The following is a 12095-nucleotide window of genomic DNA, read 5'->3' on the forward strand; positions in this document are numbered from 1 at the left end:
TATTGGTTTTTTCCAGTGTCAGCAGATGGAGGCAGCCTGCAAAGAGCAAACCACAGTCCACCTCCATCCACACTCTCACTTTTGAATACAGTGAGTGTAAAGATTGATTTTTGTCTGACGTGGCTGCTGGCTGGGGAAGCCAGAGGAAGTTTTTTTTACAGGCAAGGACTGTTGTTCCAGTTTAACTTTAGAGATGTGCCTGTGTTGACCAGCTCTTTCCTTCCCAAACTAGGCAGGGAGGAATATGGCCATGATTTCCAAATAAGCCACAAACCAGGTGTGCCCAAAAGATGGGAACAGTGTGTGGCCTGTATCCCTTCTCATCCCAGTCTGCCTTCCTCTGACAGCAGGAACTCAGGAGCAGCAATTTCCTTGGGGACAGCCCCATCATCTTTGTGCCAACACAAGCCTTTTCTCTGCAGCCTCGAGACAGAATGTACCTTGTGTGGCCTGAATGCCAATGTTGCAAGAGCTCCTTTCAAGGCAGGATGTGCCAGGTATTGTCCCAGGTGCCTGCTCTGTGTTTGAGCAGCTCCACTGTGGGCTCGGTGTTTGATCAGCAGCTGCTGCAGTGAGTCACCTTGGGAGCTTGTTTGAATGTGGCCAGCTCAGATGACAGGGGAAGGTGTGCCCCTGCTCTCAGGATGTGCTGCTCCTCTAATTGTGTAGCACCTCAGGGATTCTTGACTCTTCCAGTGTTTAAGAAAACCCCAACAAACCACCACCCACAGTAAAAACTCTTCCCAGCTCTTCCCGTAATTAATTGAAAATAGCGTGGGATTTTCCTTGTGAAAAAATTAAGCCTAATTGGAAGTGTTTAACACTTGTTTGTTATCCTAATGTTGCTTTTAATGAAGGTGATGATTAGTGGTGAAGCAATAAATTGAGTTTGACATTGCTGTTTTAAATAGTGATCCAGTGAGAGGGGGAAGCTGAATCATAAACCACTCTCAGATGTTGGGATTGTGTTGTCTGTGCAGTATGCAGGCCCTGGATATGTAGGGCAGAAAAGGAAAAAAATTACTTGAGTGCCTCAATATAGTTTGAAGGCTAATGAGCTGTAATACAGGATGGGGGCGGGCTGATGTGTTAATTAACTTGCTGAAAGTGTTTGCATGCAGCAGTAGGGCTGACATATCAAGATGTACTGGCAGTGTTTGGGTCCTGCAGGTATCTTGCCTTGGGATGTTCCTCGTGCTGAGCCTTCATTTGGGTGTGTGTGTCACAGGAGGAAGCACAAAGAAAATGAGTCCTAATTAATTTACCCTGCTAAAGATGTGTGCTGTTGCATAGTCAGGGAGGCCCTGGTGGTGCTCTGTGCCTTAAGATGTTAATTTAGAGCTTTATTTTCATGTCAGCATAGGATTTAGGATTTTTTTTCTTTTAACCTGAGGCTTAGCATAAACATTGACAGTCTCAACAGCACCTTCACTCTGGTATAGCAACAGGGATTACTTACTTGGCTTTCTCCTCCAGTACGTGCTCGGCTAATAAATGCAAAAATGGGATTTTCCCCTTTGGGTCATATCGTCTTTCTGGAGGTGCCTGATTACATGAGGCTGCATTTCTAGGGGCAGGATGAGAATTTTGACTGGTCTTCCTTGCATCAAGGACTGGTTTGTATTAGGGAAAAATGAGAGGTCAGGAGAGGAGACTTGCCTGGCATGATTTTCAGTGCAGGTTGCTTTGAAGCAGTGCAAAACCCCTCACAAATGATTGTCTGCACCCAAATACGTGGGCTCTTAACTCCACATTTGTTTTGGGGATCAGGCCATGCCTATTACCACCCACTTGATGTTCAGCACCATGAATAAGTGAGGTTTCCCCCCTTTGCAGCATCTTGGCTGCTCTGTTCTTGACCTGGCTTCGTGTTGCACTCAGCCTTGCAGTCAGAGGGATGGGCTGCAGCATTTGGCAGTTTTTGCCAGCTGATTAGCTCATTACCAAGAATGATGTAATTGTGAGTTCAGCTGCAGGCAAAAGGGAAGAAGTGTGGCTGCATTTGCTCCCTTCTTACAGGGAAGCTTGTGGAAGAAGTGAGATTTCAATTGTGATGAAAGCAGCCTGTGAGATGCTAAAAAGCCATTTAGATTGTACTTTTTTGGTCTAGATTGTGCATTTTTGTGCTGTAAGCTGAGACAGGAGATGTGGTTTTGATCCCATCTTGTTAGTAAGCTTTTGTTGCTGTGGAAGTAATACTCTACATATTCTAAACATGAGGAGAAAAGCACCTGAAGGCCACAAGCCTGGCAGTAGCATCCTAACAGGGGCTTAAAATGGATCAGAGGGAAGAGCCATTGTGGGTATGAAGTCAAGTGGGGTAAAATGTGACATGGTTTTACTGGCAGAAATGTTGGGACTCCTGTCTCTGGTTGTCGAGTTGTGCCCAGCTGGGGAAAGCATTTGATATAATGCTATGCAAGAAATTTTTCCACAGGCTTGGAAAATTTGGTTAATGAATTTTTTTAGCTAGAAAGCAAGCTGTGGTGAGGGGTTGCCATGGACGGAGGGAGCTGGGCGTGGTCTGTGGTGTCTGCTCTTGGCTCCAGTCTGGCATTTCATACTGTCCTTGGGTTTATTTGTCTTCCTTGAAGGTAAAAATACCGAGCTGTTCTGGCTGATTAAGCTGGGTGGGGTGTTACAGTCAGGCAGGAGTGAGATATGGGCCTGCACCCACAAGTAAAAGATCACTTTGGCACAAGGAGCTGCCTACTGCCAGGTGGGAGCAGTCGACAAAGCTGGAAGGAGGTGGAAAAGTGGGTGTCACCTTTTACTGGGATTTGGAGCTTGGCAATAAAGCAATTGTCCTCATTCCAATGCCCTTAGCTGCAGAGAACCTTGTGGACTGAAGCAATAAAAGTGGAATTAGGTTTGTTGATTAGAAGTGCAAAGGACCTAGGGACAAAAACTTTCTCCTGCAGGAAGGAGGGAACTGCCTGTAGTGGCAAGGACATGTGAATTCTGGAAAAGCTGTCGTGATTCTTTAGGTGTTGTCATTCTAGGTAATGTCATCTGTGGTTGCATTACTGGAGATCTGAGCTGGGGCAAATAAAGAGGAGAGAGGCTTTGCTTTACCAGAGCCTGGCTTAGGAGATTCAGAGCATTGGCTTCTTTTTTAATCCTAGAAATAAGAAAAGCTAGAGAGGGTGTTTTCTGTCTGATAAACATCAGTCTGAGGAAGTTGTTCAGGAATTTTAAGGACAAGGCTGAGCCAGGACCAAAGCCAGGAATGATCTACAGCTACCTTGGCAGTACCCTTGATCTTGCCTGTTCTCCTGCAGCACATCATTGGGATTTTTTTCCTCCTGTGGCTCTTGGCCAGCTGCAGGAGTACATTATGGACTGTTAAACACAGCATATAATGCAGGAATGAAAAGCTGAAGTAAGGAGGAAAGTTTTCTGTGCTAATACATTATGAAGTGTAGGTGTCTGTGCTTTTTTCCACCCTTGTGGCCTTGTGTTGGGTTTTGTTTAGAAAAGCTGTCTGTTGTCTTTGATTAATTCCAGCTGTTTGGGGGAAAACTGATTCTAGGTGAAAAAAAAGTCACTGCTGGCAGAGTTAGGAAGAAGCAGATTGGTGGGGAGGACTGAGTTTCTGGGGAATTCTGCCAGTGTGATAGAAAAGAGGAAAAAATGAGCTTGGGTGACTGAGCAACCAGCTGTGGCTCCAAGTGATTTTTTTCCAAGACTCTGCTTGAAAGTAAAGGTTTTTCCCAGCCTTCCAAGACTTTTTTCTTTTACTTCACATATTAATCACAAATCAAACCCTTCAACATTGTGGTTAAAGTGTTGGGCTGCTTTAGATTCACAAATGGAATGCCAGTGTCTTTTCTTGTGCTCATGTTTTTAAAACACCTTCAGGGATTTTGTGAATTTGTTTTTCCTCTACCACCATGAAGAGTCTAAATTTATTCATAATAAAGATTTTTAGTGTTTGTTCTTAATCCTGGGACATCAGCAGTCGGTATGTTCAATTTTCCTGGGTGTTCAAAAGGTTTTTGAAAGGAATAACACCAAAAGAGTCGAGTTGTGTTGCTGCACACAGCTTGTCCTGTGGCAAATCTCTCTGAGGACTAAGTCAGTGTGGGGCAGGAACAGAGTACCTCTAATGCTGGCTAAATTTCATTTCCAGGTGATGGAATATGAGAACAGGATCAGAGCCTACTCCACTCCAGACAAAATCTTCAGATACTTTGCCACGCTGAAGGTCATCAACGAGCACGGCGAGTCCGAGGTGTTCATGACCCCGCAGGATTTCGTGAGATCCATCACCCCCAATGAGAAACAGCCAGAGAGTGAGTGGGGTGTGGGTGCTGATCAGGGGAACTGATACTCCCCAGTCTCTGCTCACCTGACCTGTGAGCTTCCCAGCTCTGATAGCCAGGGCTAGGAAGCGTCTCCTGAAGCTCTCCTGCTCCAAGCACAAAATTAACCTGAGCCCTTTTGTGTTTCCCAAAATGCTGTTGCTGTGTAGCAGATCTGGCTGCTGTGTGCCCCTGAAGAGCAGATGGGATGCCTTTCTCCTGTATTTAATAGGGAAAGATTACCTTTAACTGAAACGTGTGATGTTGATTGGTGCTGGGTCCGAGACAAAGACACTAGCACTCTGTATCCATGTGACAAAAGTGTTTTTATTCTGGTGCACTCCTTTTATATAGAGTTTGGAGTTTCCTGAGTGAACACATATGATTGGTTGGGAGTTTGGATTGCTCAGTTCTCTCACCCATAGTTTCTGCAGCTTAGGATGGAACTCATTGGGTGAAATTATCCTATCATCATTCACCTAGGATTATCAAAATAGGCTGCTTGAATCAAATCTCTTATTTATGGCCAAATTAACTGCCCAGCTACAAGCCAGTTTGTGCTGTGAGAGAAACACTTCCTTAACCTACAAAAGGAGATTGCTTTGTCAAGGAAAACATCAGCAATAAAGGTTGGAGTAGATGATCTTAGAGGTCTTTTCTGACCTAAATGGTTCTAAGGGGGTTGAGGCAGCCCCAGGTGGGGCTGCTGCTTGGGGTAGGGCTCATCTCTGCCATCTTCAAATTCCTTGTGGGTTGCAGAAAACACATCACTTGTGGTACCTGAAAGTGTTTGGCAATCTACAAGTGGAAGAGAGACACCTTGCTGTTGTCTGGAAAGCTGTGTCCTGAATATTTGGTGTTGGTGGTGTGGCAGGAGGCTTTTGTCTGCATTCCATTGGGGTGGGACGTGGGAAATCATGTTTCTTGGTCTCCCACACTGTATCTCAAAGAATGAAACAGGCTTTTGTCAAATTAAAACATCCCTTGTCTATGCAGACATTAATGAAGAACTTCAGTCCCCAAATATTAACTTTTTGAGTGCAGGGTTTATGTCCAAATTGTGAAATTGTTTTGATATCTTAGATGACAGCTACTAAATAAATACTGTGTACCCTTGGGCTTAGAGAATAACAATATGAAATGTGTGCAGGAGGGAAGAAAAAATAATCCTGGCATTAGTGTTTAAAGCATGAATTGACATTTAGAGGTTTCATCAAGCCCTGAAAATGGCTGTAGTTCCCATGTGAATTAATGGCTGTAGGTTACCATCTTGCCTGTCTCAAACTTCTTGAACTACTGCTGCTTGGAAAAGCAGTAGCACCTGTTTGGAAGCTTAAAAACTGAAAACATCATGTGTTTAATTTCAACACATCTGATCCTTCTTTTACTTCTTCCACGTGCTTGGTGCATTTTAGGGTGTGTACAGCAAATAGGTGGAAGAATGCTCAGCAAACAGAGGCAAGCAGAAGTGACTAATGGGAAATAACAATTCATCAGTCTTAGCCACTCACTTCCCATTGTATTCCCACTGTTATCCTGCCACCATGAAGCCATGGTGCTTGCAAATGCTGCCAGCCAGTGACACACAGCAGTTTGTAAGGGAACAAAGTGGTCTTAGGTGCTTTTAGCAAGTGGAATGGGATGGAAGCTGAGCTTGGGCTGCCCATCAGCAAGCAGAGCAGGAAGGGAGACGTCCTGCATTTTGTTGAGTTGGAAAATCTGCCTTCAGAACTCTTCCTGTTGTGGATTTGCTTCTAGATAGAGATGCTCTAGGGTGGTTGTTCCTTATCAGCTCTGCACATCTTCACAATCACAGTAAATGGGATTTTTTAATACATAATGAACAGTAGAAGAGTAAAACACTTATTGCTACAATAAAATCAAACCAGCCATAACCTTGTTCTCAAATGTTTTTAAAGCTGGTAGTAAAAAATAAAAGGAAGATAGGTCTGGTTTTCAGACCAGAAATTGAAAACAAAGAGTGCTACCTGCTGGCCAGATGAGTTCTGTACTTCACACCCTCCTGGTACTTTTGACTCATGGGATGATTTAGGTTACAGGTTAGTTGGGAAATGCTGGGGCTGCTTTCTTCCTGAGTCACGACTTGGGTGTGCCCTCCACGGGGGCTGGAGCATCCTGCCTTGATCCCAGGGCGTTCTTGGGGTTGTGATGTAGCCTGGTGTGTTCCTGGGAGACCTCTGGGAGGTAATCCTGCAGTGTGCTCAGGCTGCTGGTCATAATTTCAGGGAGTAACTTCTTGTAAATGCCTCTGCTGTTTTATGGGGAGAAAACACTGTGGAATATAAGTGATCTGGAGTAATGAGGTAGCTGAGTCCCTGTTGTATTTATTTTTAAACTGCTCATCTGCTGTGAAGGTATCGCGTGCCTGATTCATTTTTATGGATTACGTAGGGGAAAGTTTGATTTATTGTCAATAAAGTGTCAGTTTAATTCTAGCCTGCCTTTTGCTAGCTTGAGGAAAATGAATGCCAATTCCTCAGCTCCTGTAGATTGCTTTCTCTGGTTCAGTCAAAATTCCTGCCACAGCCTTCCCAAGTAGGCAAGCTGTGCTTAAGGAATGACACGAGCTTGCTGAGCTTGGAATGGTTTGTCAGGCAAAGCCAAAGAATGGCATTAAACTTGAAAGCTGCTTTAAAAAATAATTTCTTTCTGTGCTATCTGGAAAGTTCAAGTGCCAGGAGAGGCGTGGGTGGTGATTTCTGCTCCCTGCAGTCCTGTATTATTTTTTTCTCCCACGTCCTCTTGTACCTGAGAGGCAAGTTTGTTCCAAGAGTGGATGGAAAGGGATGACTGTTTCCTGCCTGGTGCTTCCTTGGCACCCCAGCTGAAAATAAGCTGAAGCTACTCTGTCTCTGGTGGGAAGTGCAAGGGTTCCCTCCATTTCCCCAAGTTTATCTGGGTCCATTCTGCACTGACTGTTTTCCTGAGGAAAGTGAGTATTTTGGAGCATCCTGGACTAAGAAGGAGCTGTGTCATGCTCAGCCAGCATCAGTTTGTCTATGGCCTTTACAATAAGGACTGAAAAAAGTAAAAAATACTTCTTATATCTTATCCCAGCATGCTGTAATGAAGGCAGGTTCTTCCCAAACCAGTCCTGCTCTTCTATTCCTGTATTAACCTCGCTGGTTATCCCAGATTCCTGCCATCGGAAAGATGCATTTCAAGTTTTACCACATAATGAGCAGCAATTGAAATATCTGAACTCTTGGGAGGTTTTTTGGTTGGGCTGGTTTTTTGTTTGAGTGCAGGAGACCCCAGACATGGTGCTGAAGCCAGGCAGAAGCAGCAGCTGTGGCCCTGCAGGCTCTGGGCATGGGATGGTGACAGAGGAGAGGAGCCGTGAAGGACAGAGCTGATTCCTGGTGGCTGCATCAGAGTGTGCAGCTTGTTCTCCTGATAGAAATGGTTTGTTTTCCACGTCTGAAATGGTTTATTTTCCTTGTCTGAACTGCATGAGAAGCTGAGCACAAGCTGGCCTCTGGGGTGGTACAGTGGATGAGTGATTATTTGTAATTTTGATTAAAGTTTATGGAATATGGATCTGATCTCCAGTAGAACCAGCAGCCAGGAGCTGAGACAAGCACTCATGTAATGGGGAGGGGAGAACTCCCTGGACTGGTACAGATCCTTAAAGTTACACAGAGTGATCAACTGGGATATTTAAGACTTAGAAGGACGTCAGAGATTCTGGGATTCCAGTCCTTCTGGGAATTCGATCTCTCTTCTTCCCCAGTGCATCTGCTCTGTCTAAAGAGTTCCTCAGAGCAAGGATGAGAGGTAACTCCAGTTGTCTCCTGAACAAGGTGGGACTCTTTTTTTGTGGAAATACATAATGCCAGGGCAACAGTCATTCAAGAGCCTGTCATGCCTGATGTGAGACTGCAGGAAAAGAGCCAAGGAGGAGCAAGAGATGCATTTACATGTCTGGTGTGCTGAAAGTCACATAAATGAGGGTTTCCCATGCAGGTGCCAGCTGTGTTAGGAATGCATGTCTCACAGGGACACTGACTGGCTTGTTGGAGCAGGAGGAGATAGATGAGAACCAAATCCCTTGATCCTTCCTTCCTAGAACAAAACAGTCCTGGACTTGAACCCAAACCCCAGGCTGCTGTCCCCTGAGAAATCTCAGCAGCTCATTGTTTGCTTGCAGATTACATTTTAGATTCAGAGGGGAAATACTCTGAATTCAACAATCAAAAGCTAGATTACAGCTCTGGAGGAGAAAGCTTGCTCCAGCATTTTCTCCTGCCATGATGTGGCATATCACCAGCACAGTTAGCAGGCTCTTCAGTCTTCATAATTAGCCCTTTTATTCATCTACTGGCAAAAAAAGAGTCCATGTTATATATTAAGCAGTGGGGGAAAGCAGATCATGAGTGAATGTTACCCAAATAATGTGAAAAATCTGACAAGGATATCAAGACTGGAAGGAATTTAAAAGGTTTTTCCATCAGTGAGAAGCTGATGGTGTCCCAGAGGAAATCATGGTGGTTTCTAATTGATCTCAACTGCGTTCTTGGCACAATATAATTGTCCTTCTCCTGGAGGCTTGTTTTTAAAATGTTTTTTTAGAACTGCAGTCTATAACCTACTGCCTATGGATTTATTTTTACAAGGTAACATGAAGAGCTTAGTAATTGTCTGCATATTTATCAAGTGTGGTAATTAGCTGCCTTTGAGAAAATCCATGGAAAGTATGTTTTTGTTAATCAATAGGAATATAATAAGCATTTGATTTTAGATTTGGCTATTGCTGAACAAGAGTAAGAACAAGTTATTCTGTGTTTTTTCCTTTACATAATTCATTCCTTCTCCATGAAAACATCCTCCCCAGCTCAAAATGAGAAAAGTAAATGCAGGGAGTACAGTTCTGGTGTTGAACACCCTCTTTTCCCCATTGTGGCAGGCAGTGAGTGTTAAGCAATTTTTGCTTTATATTGAATCATTTTCAGAGTGCTGTACCATCACATGAATAAAAGTGGCAGCCTATATCCCTGGTATTGGTGAGCCAATGGTGTCAGTCTCCTCTGAAATAACATTTCTGGTGGTGCTACGTGCTTAGATACTCTGTGACTGTGCTGCTGTTTATTTGGGGCCCCTGATGGGTGGCATCAGAGTTTGTAGGAGTAATAAACAGTGGTAGCTGAACATTGCAGGGAAGCTGGTTTGGAAATGATTGCAGGTCACTGGAATGCTGCTGGCAGTGAGTGGCTGGTGCAGAGCCCTTGGCTGCAGGAGCAAAACGGATGTGTAGGGAAAGGAGAGGTGTTGTGCAGGGTCTCAGGTAAATATAAATGTATTTTGGGGCAGTGGTGGAAACTCTGGGTTTGTTCAGCAGAAACAAGAAGTGAAGCTCTGGGTGGTCACTGCAATCCAGACTACCATGGTGTGTGTCTGTGTGTCCCAGGAAAGCTTGAAGTGGCCAGGTATCTTCCTGAAATGACTCCTGGATTTCATTCCTGCATCTCTCAAGGAAATCCTTTCAGCTATTTCTGGGAGAATGGTTTTTCAGCTCCTGCTCCTCAGTGAAAGGTGGAAAAGCTCTTTTTTCCTGGTTCAGCGTGCCTATTGGCCTGTGTTCCTGCAGCTCAGCAGCAATAGCCCAGCCAGGGGCTGTTTGTCTTGGGAGTGTGGCACATAGAGACAATCCTGTGGTGGGTTTAACATGACACTGCCTTTTGAAAAGCACAGGTGGAATAACTGACATTCTTCCCTTCCCTTGTTCAGCTGTGATTGTCCTCTTCCATGCAGTGTTCCCATTGGCTCGCCAGCCTACGCAAATGCTGAATTCCTATTGCAGCATCTCGGGGGAAAAGCTTCTTTCAATTACTTTTTTAATGTAATTTAAAGCAAGACCCCAGGCATCAGGCAGCAGACCCTCTTTGTTGGTTTCCCTTTGTCAGGTTTAAAGGCTGGTGGAAAAACAGGCAGCTAAGTCCTTAAAAAAGAAAATAAAACTGTACTGGGAAAAGGAAAATGTATAGAGTAAAAGTGTATGCATTGAACATAAATGCCCCTTTTCAGCTTTTCAATTGGCTTCTGCTCTCAAGATGTATGTAAGGGGAATTTCATAGAGAAATTTAAGTGTGCAGCTTAATTAATGCAGCAGAGGAGAGGGGATGTGGTTGTGCATGGCTGGGAAAGTGAGCATGTGAAACAGTGGAAACCAGTGTGCTTGTGTGTGCAGTACAATTGTGAAATCATCTGGGCTGGAAAAGATTTTAAAATTGAGATCAGCCATTGGCCCAGCACTGCCAAGGCCACAACCAAACTATAGCCCCAAGTGCCACATCTACATGGCTCTTAAATCCCTCCAGGGATGGTGACATCACCACTGCCCTGGCAGCCTGTGCCAGTGCTTGACCAACCTTTTGGTGAAGGAATTTCCTGATATCCAATCTAAACTCCCCTGGCACAGCTTGAGGCCATTTCCCCTTGTCCTGTCCCTGTTCCCTGGCAGCACAGCCCGACCCCCCCTGGCTGTCCCCTCCTGGCAGGGAGTTGTGCAGAGCCAGAAGGTTCCCCCTGAGCCTCCTTTTCTCCAGGCTGAGCCCCTTTCCCAGCTCTCTCAGCCGCTGCTGGGGCTCCAGCCCCTTCCCCAGCTCTGTTCCCTTCCCTGGACATGCTCCAGCCCCTCCAGGAAGGCCAGAACTGGACACAACCCTCGAGGTCCCTCAGCAGGGCCAGCACAGAGGATGGGCCCTGCCCTGGGACTGTGCCCACACCACTGCTGGGACAGCAGGAGCCATTATTTCAGTATTTATTTATTACATTAATATTTATTATAATTATTTAGAAATAGATGATATTTTTATACATAAAATGACAGTTATCAGTTGATCTTTTTCTTACTGTTCTCTACACAATCATCCATTCATTTTGGCTCTCTGTTGAAGCCTGTTTGCTTTCCCAGTGTCCACTTGCTGAGGGTGCCATTAAGACATACTTTCACTTGCTATTTTTAACCCATGGCCTTTTTTTGGCTTTCCATGAGTACATGTATAATGTCAGGCTGTCAGAGATCTGTCTTTCAGCAGCCTTCCCTGGCATGGGAAGAGGAGGTGTTCCTGAGAAATGACTTTATTATGACACAGGGACATAAGCTCAGCTTAAGTCACCATCCAGATGGATGGCTGGGGTGAGCTCCAACCACATAAAGTGTCTGTAGTAAAATAATCACATTTATCAGAAAAATCCTACCTCTAAATGCACCAGTACTTACAGCATTTATACCCACAGCTTGGAGGAGAACAAAATTCAGAAGATTAAAGACAGAAAATGATATGAATATGCAATTTGCATTGTTATCAGGCCCATGAAATATTGAGAAGGTGCTTTCTGGCTGGAATTTTCACAAGTGCAGAAAGCCCTGTGACAATTGCCTTGACCTTTGAAATTGGTGGCAGAGGAGTTCTGGCTGCTTTGGGTCACAAAGGGCAAGGGGGTCACCCTGGAGCAATGAATAATTCCATTTTCTGCACAATACCATGGAACTTTCCAGTAGACAGGAAAGGTTTCATTATCCTCTTTCAAAAGCAGGTGACACAGCAGGCATGGGGAAGGCTTTATTTTGGTTTTTCCATCTTATTTTCTAATTTAAATTGAAATGAGAATGTGCTAATTACCATAAACAGTAGCAGAAAATGCATGGGATGTTGCTCTCAGAAAGGGTTTATTTCTCAGAGCACCAAAAATGAGCCTGTACTCTCCTGAGTTTTACTGGTAATGCCTGACTTGAGTTCTGCTTAATCTCTTCTCAGGATCCATCTT

At 44.5% G+C, this 12095-nt stretch overlaps 1 protein-coding gene across 12 annotated transcripts in view; it reads left to right on the forward strand.

Annotated features, from left to right (window-relative positions):
• Positions 1 to 12095, forward strand: part of MICU1 (mitochondrial calcium uptake 1) — a 90514-nt gene that overhangs the window by 21626 nt on the left and 56793 nt on the right. For all 12 annotated transcript variants that reach the window (XM_033065919.2, XM_033065918.2, XM_042779517.1 and 9 more), the window contains one exon: positions 4133 to 4295. In XM_033065919.2, the coding sequence (XP_032921810.1) occupies positions 4133 to 4295 (163 nt within the window). The remainder of the gene's footprint in view (positions 1 to 4132; positions 4296 to 12095) is intronic.

This window comes from Catharus ustulatus, chromosome 8, assembly GCF_009819885.2.
Source record: "Catharus ustulatus isolate bCatUst1 chromosome 8, bCatUst1.pri.v2, whole genome shotgun sequence".
Classification (NCBI taxonomy): Eukaryota; Metazoa; Chordata; class Aves; order Passeriformes; family Turdidae; genus Catharus; species Catharus ustulatus.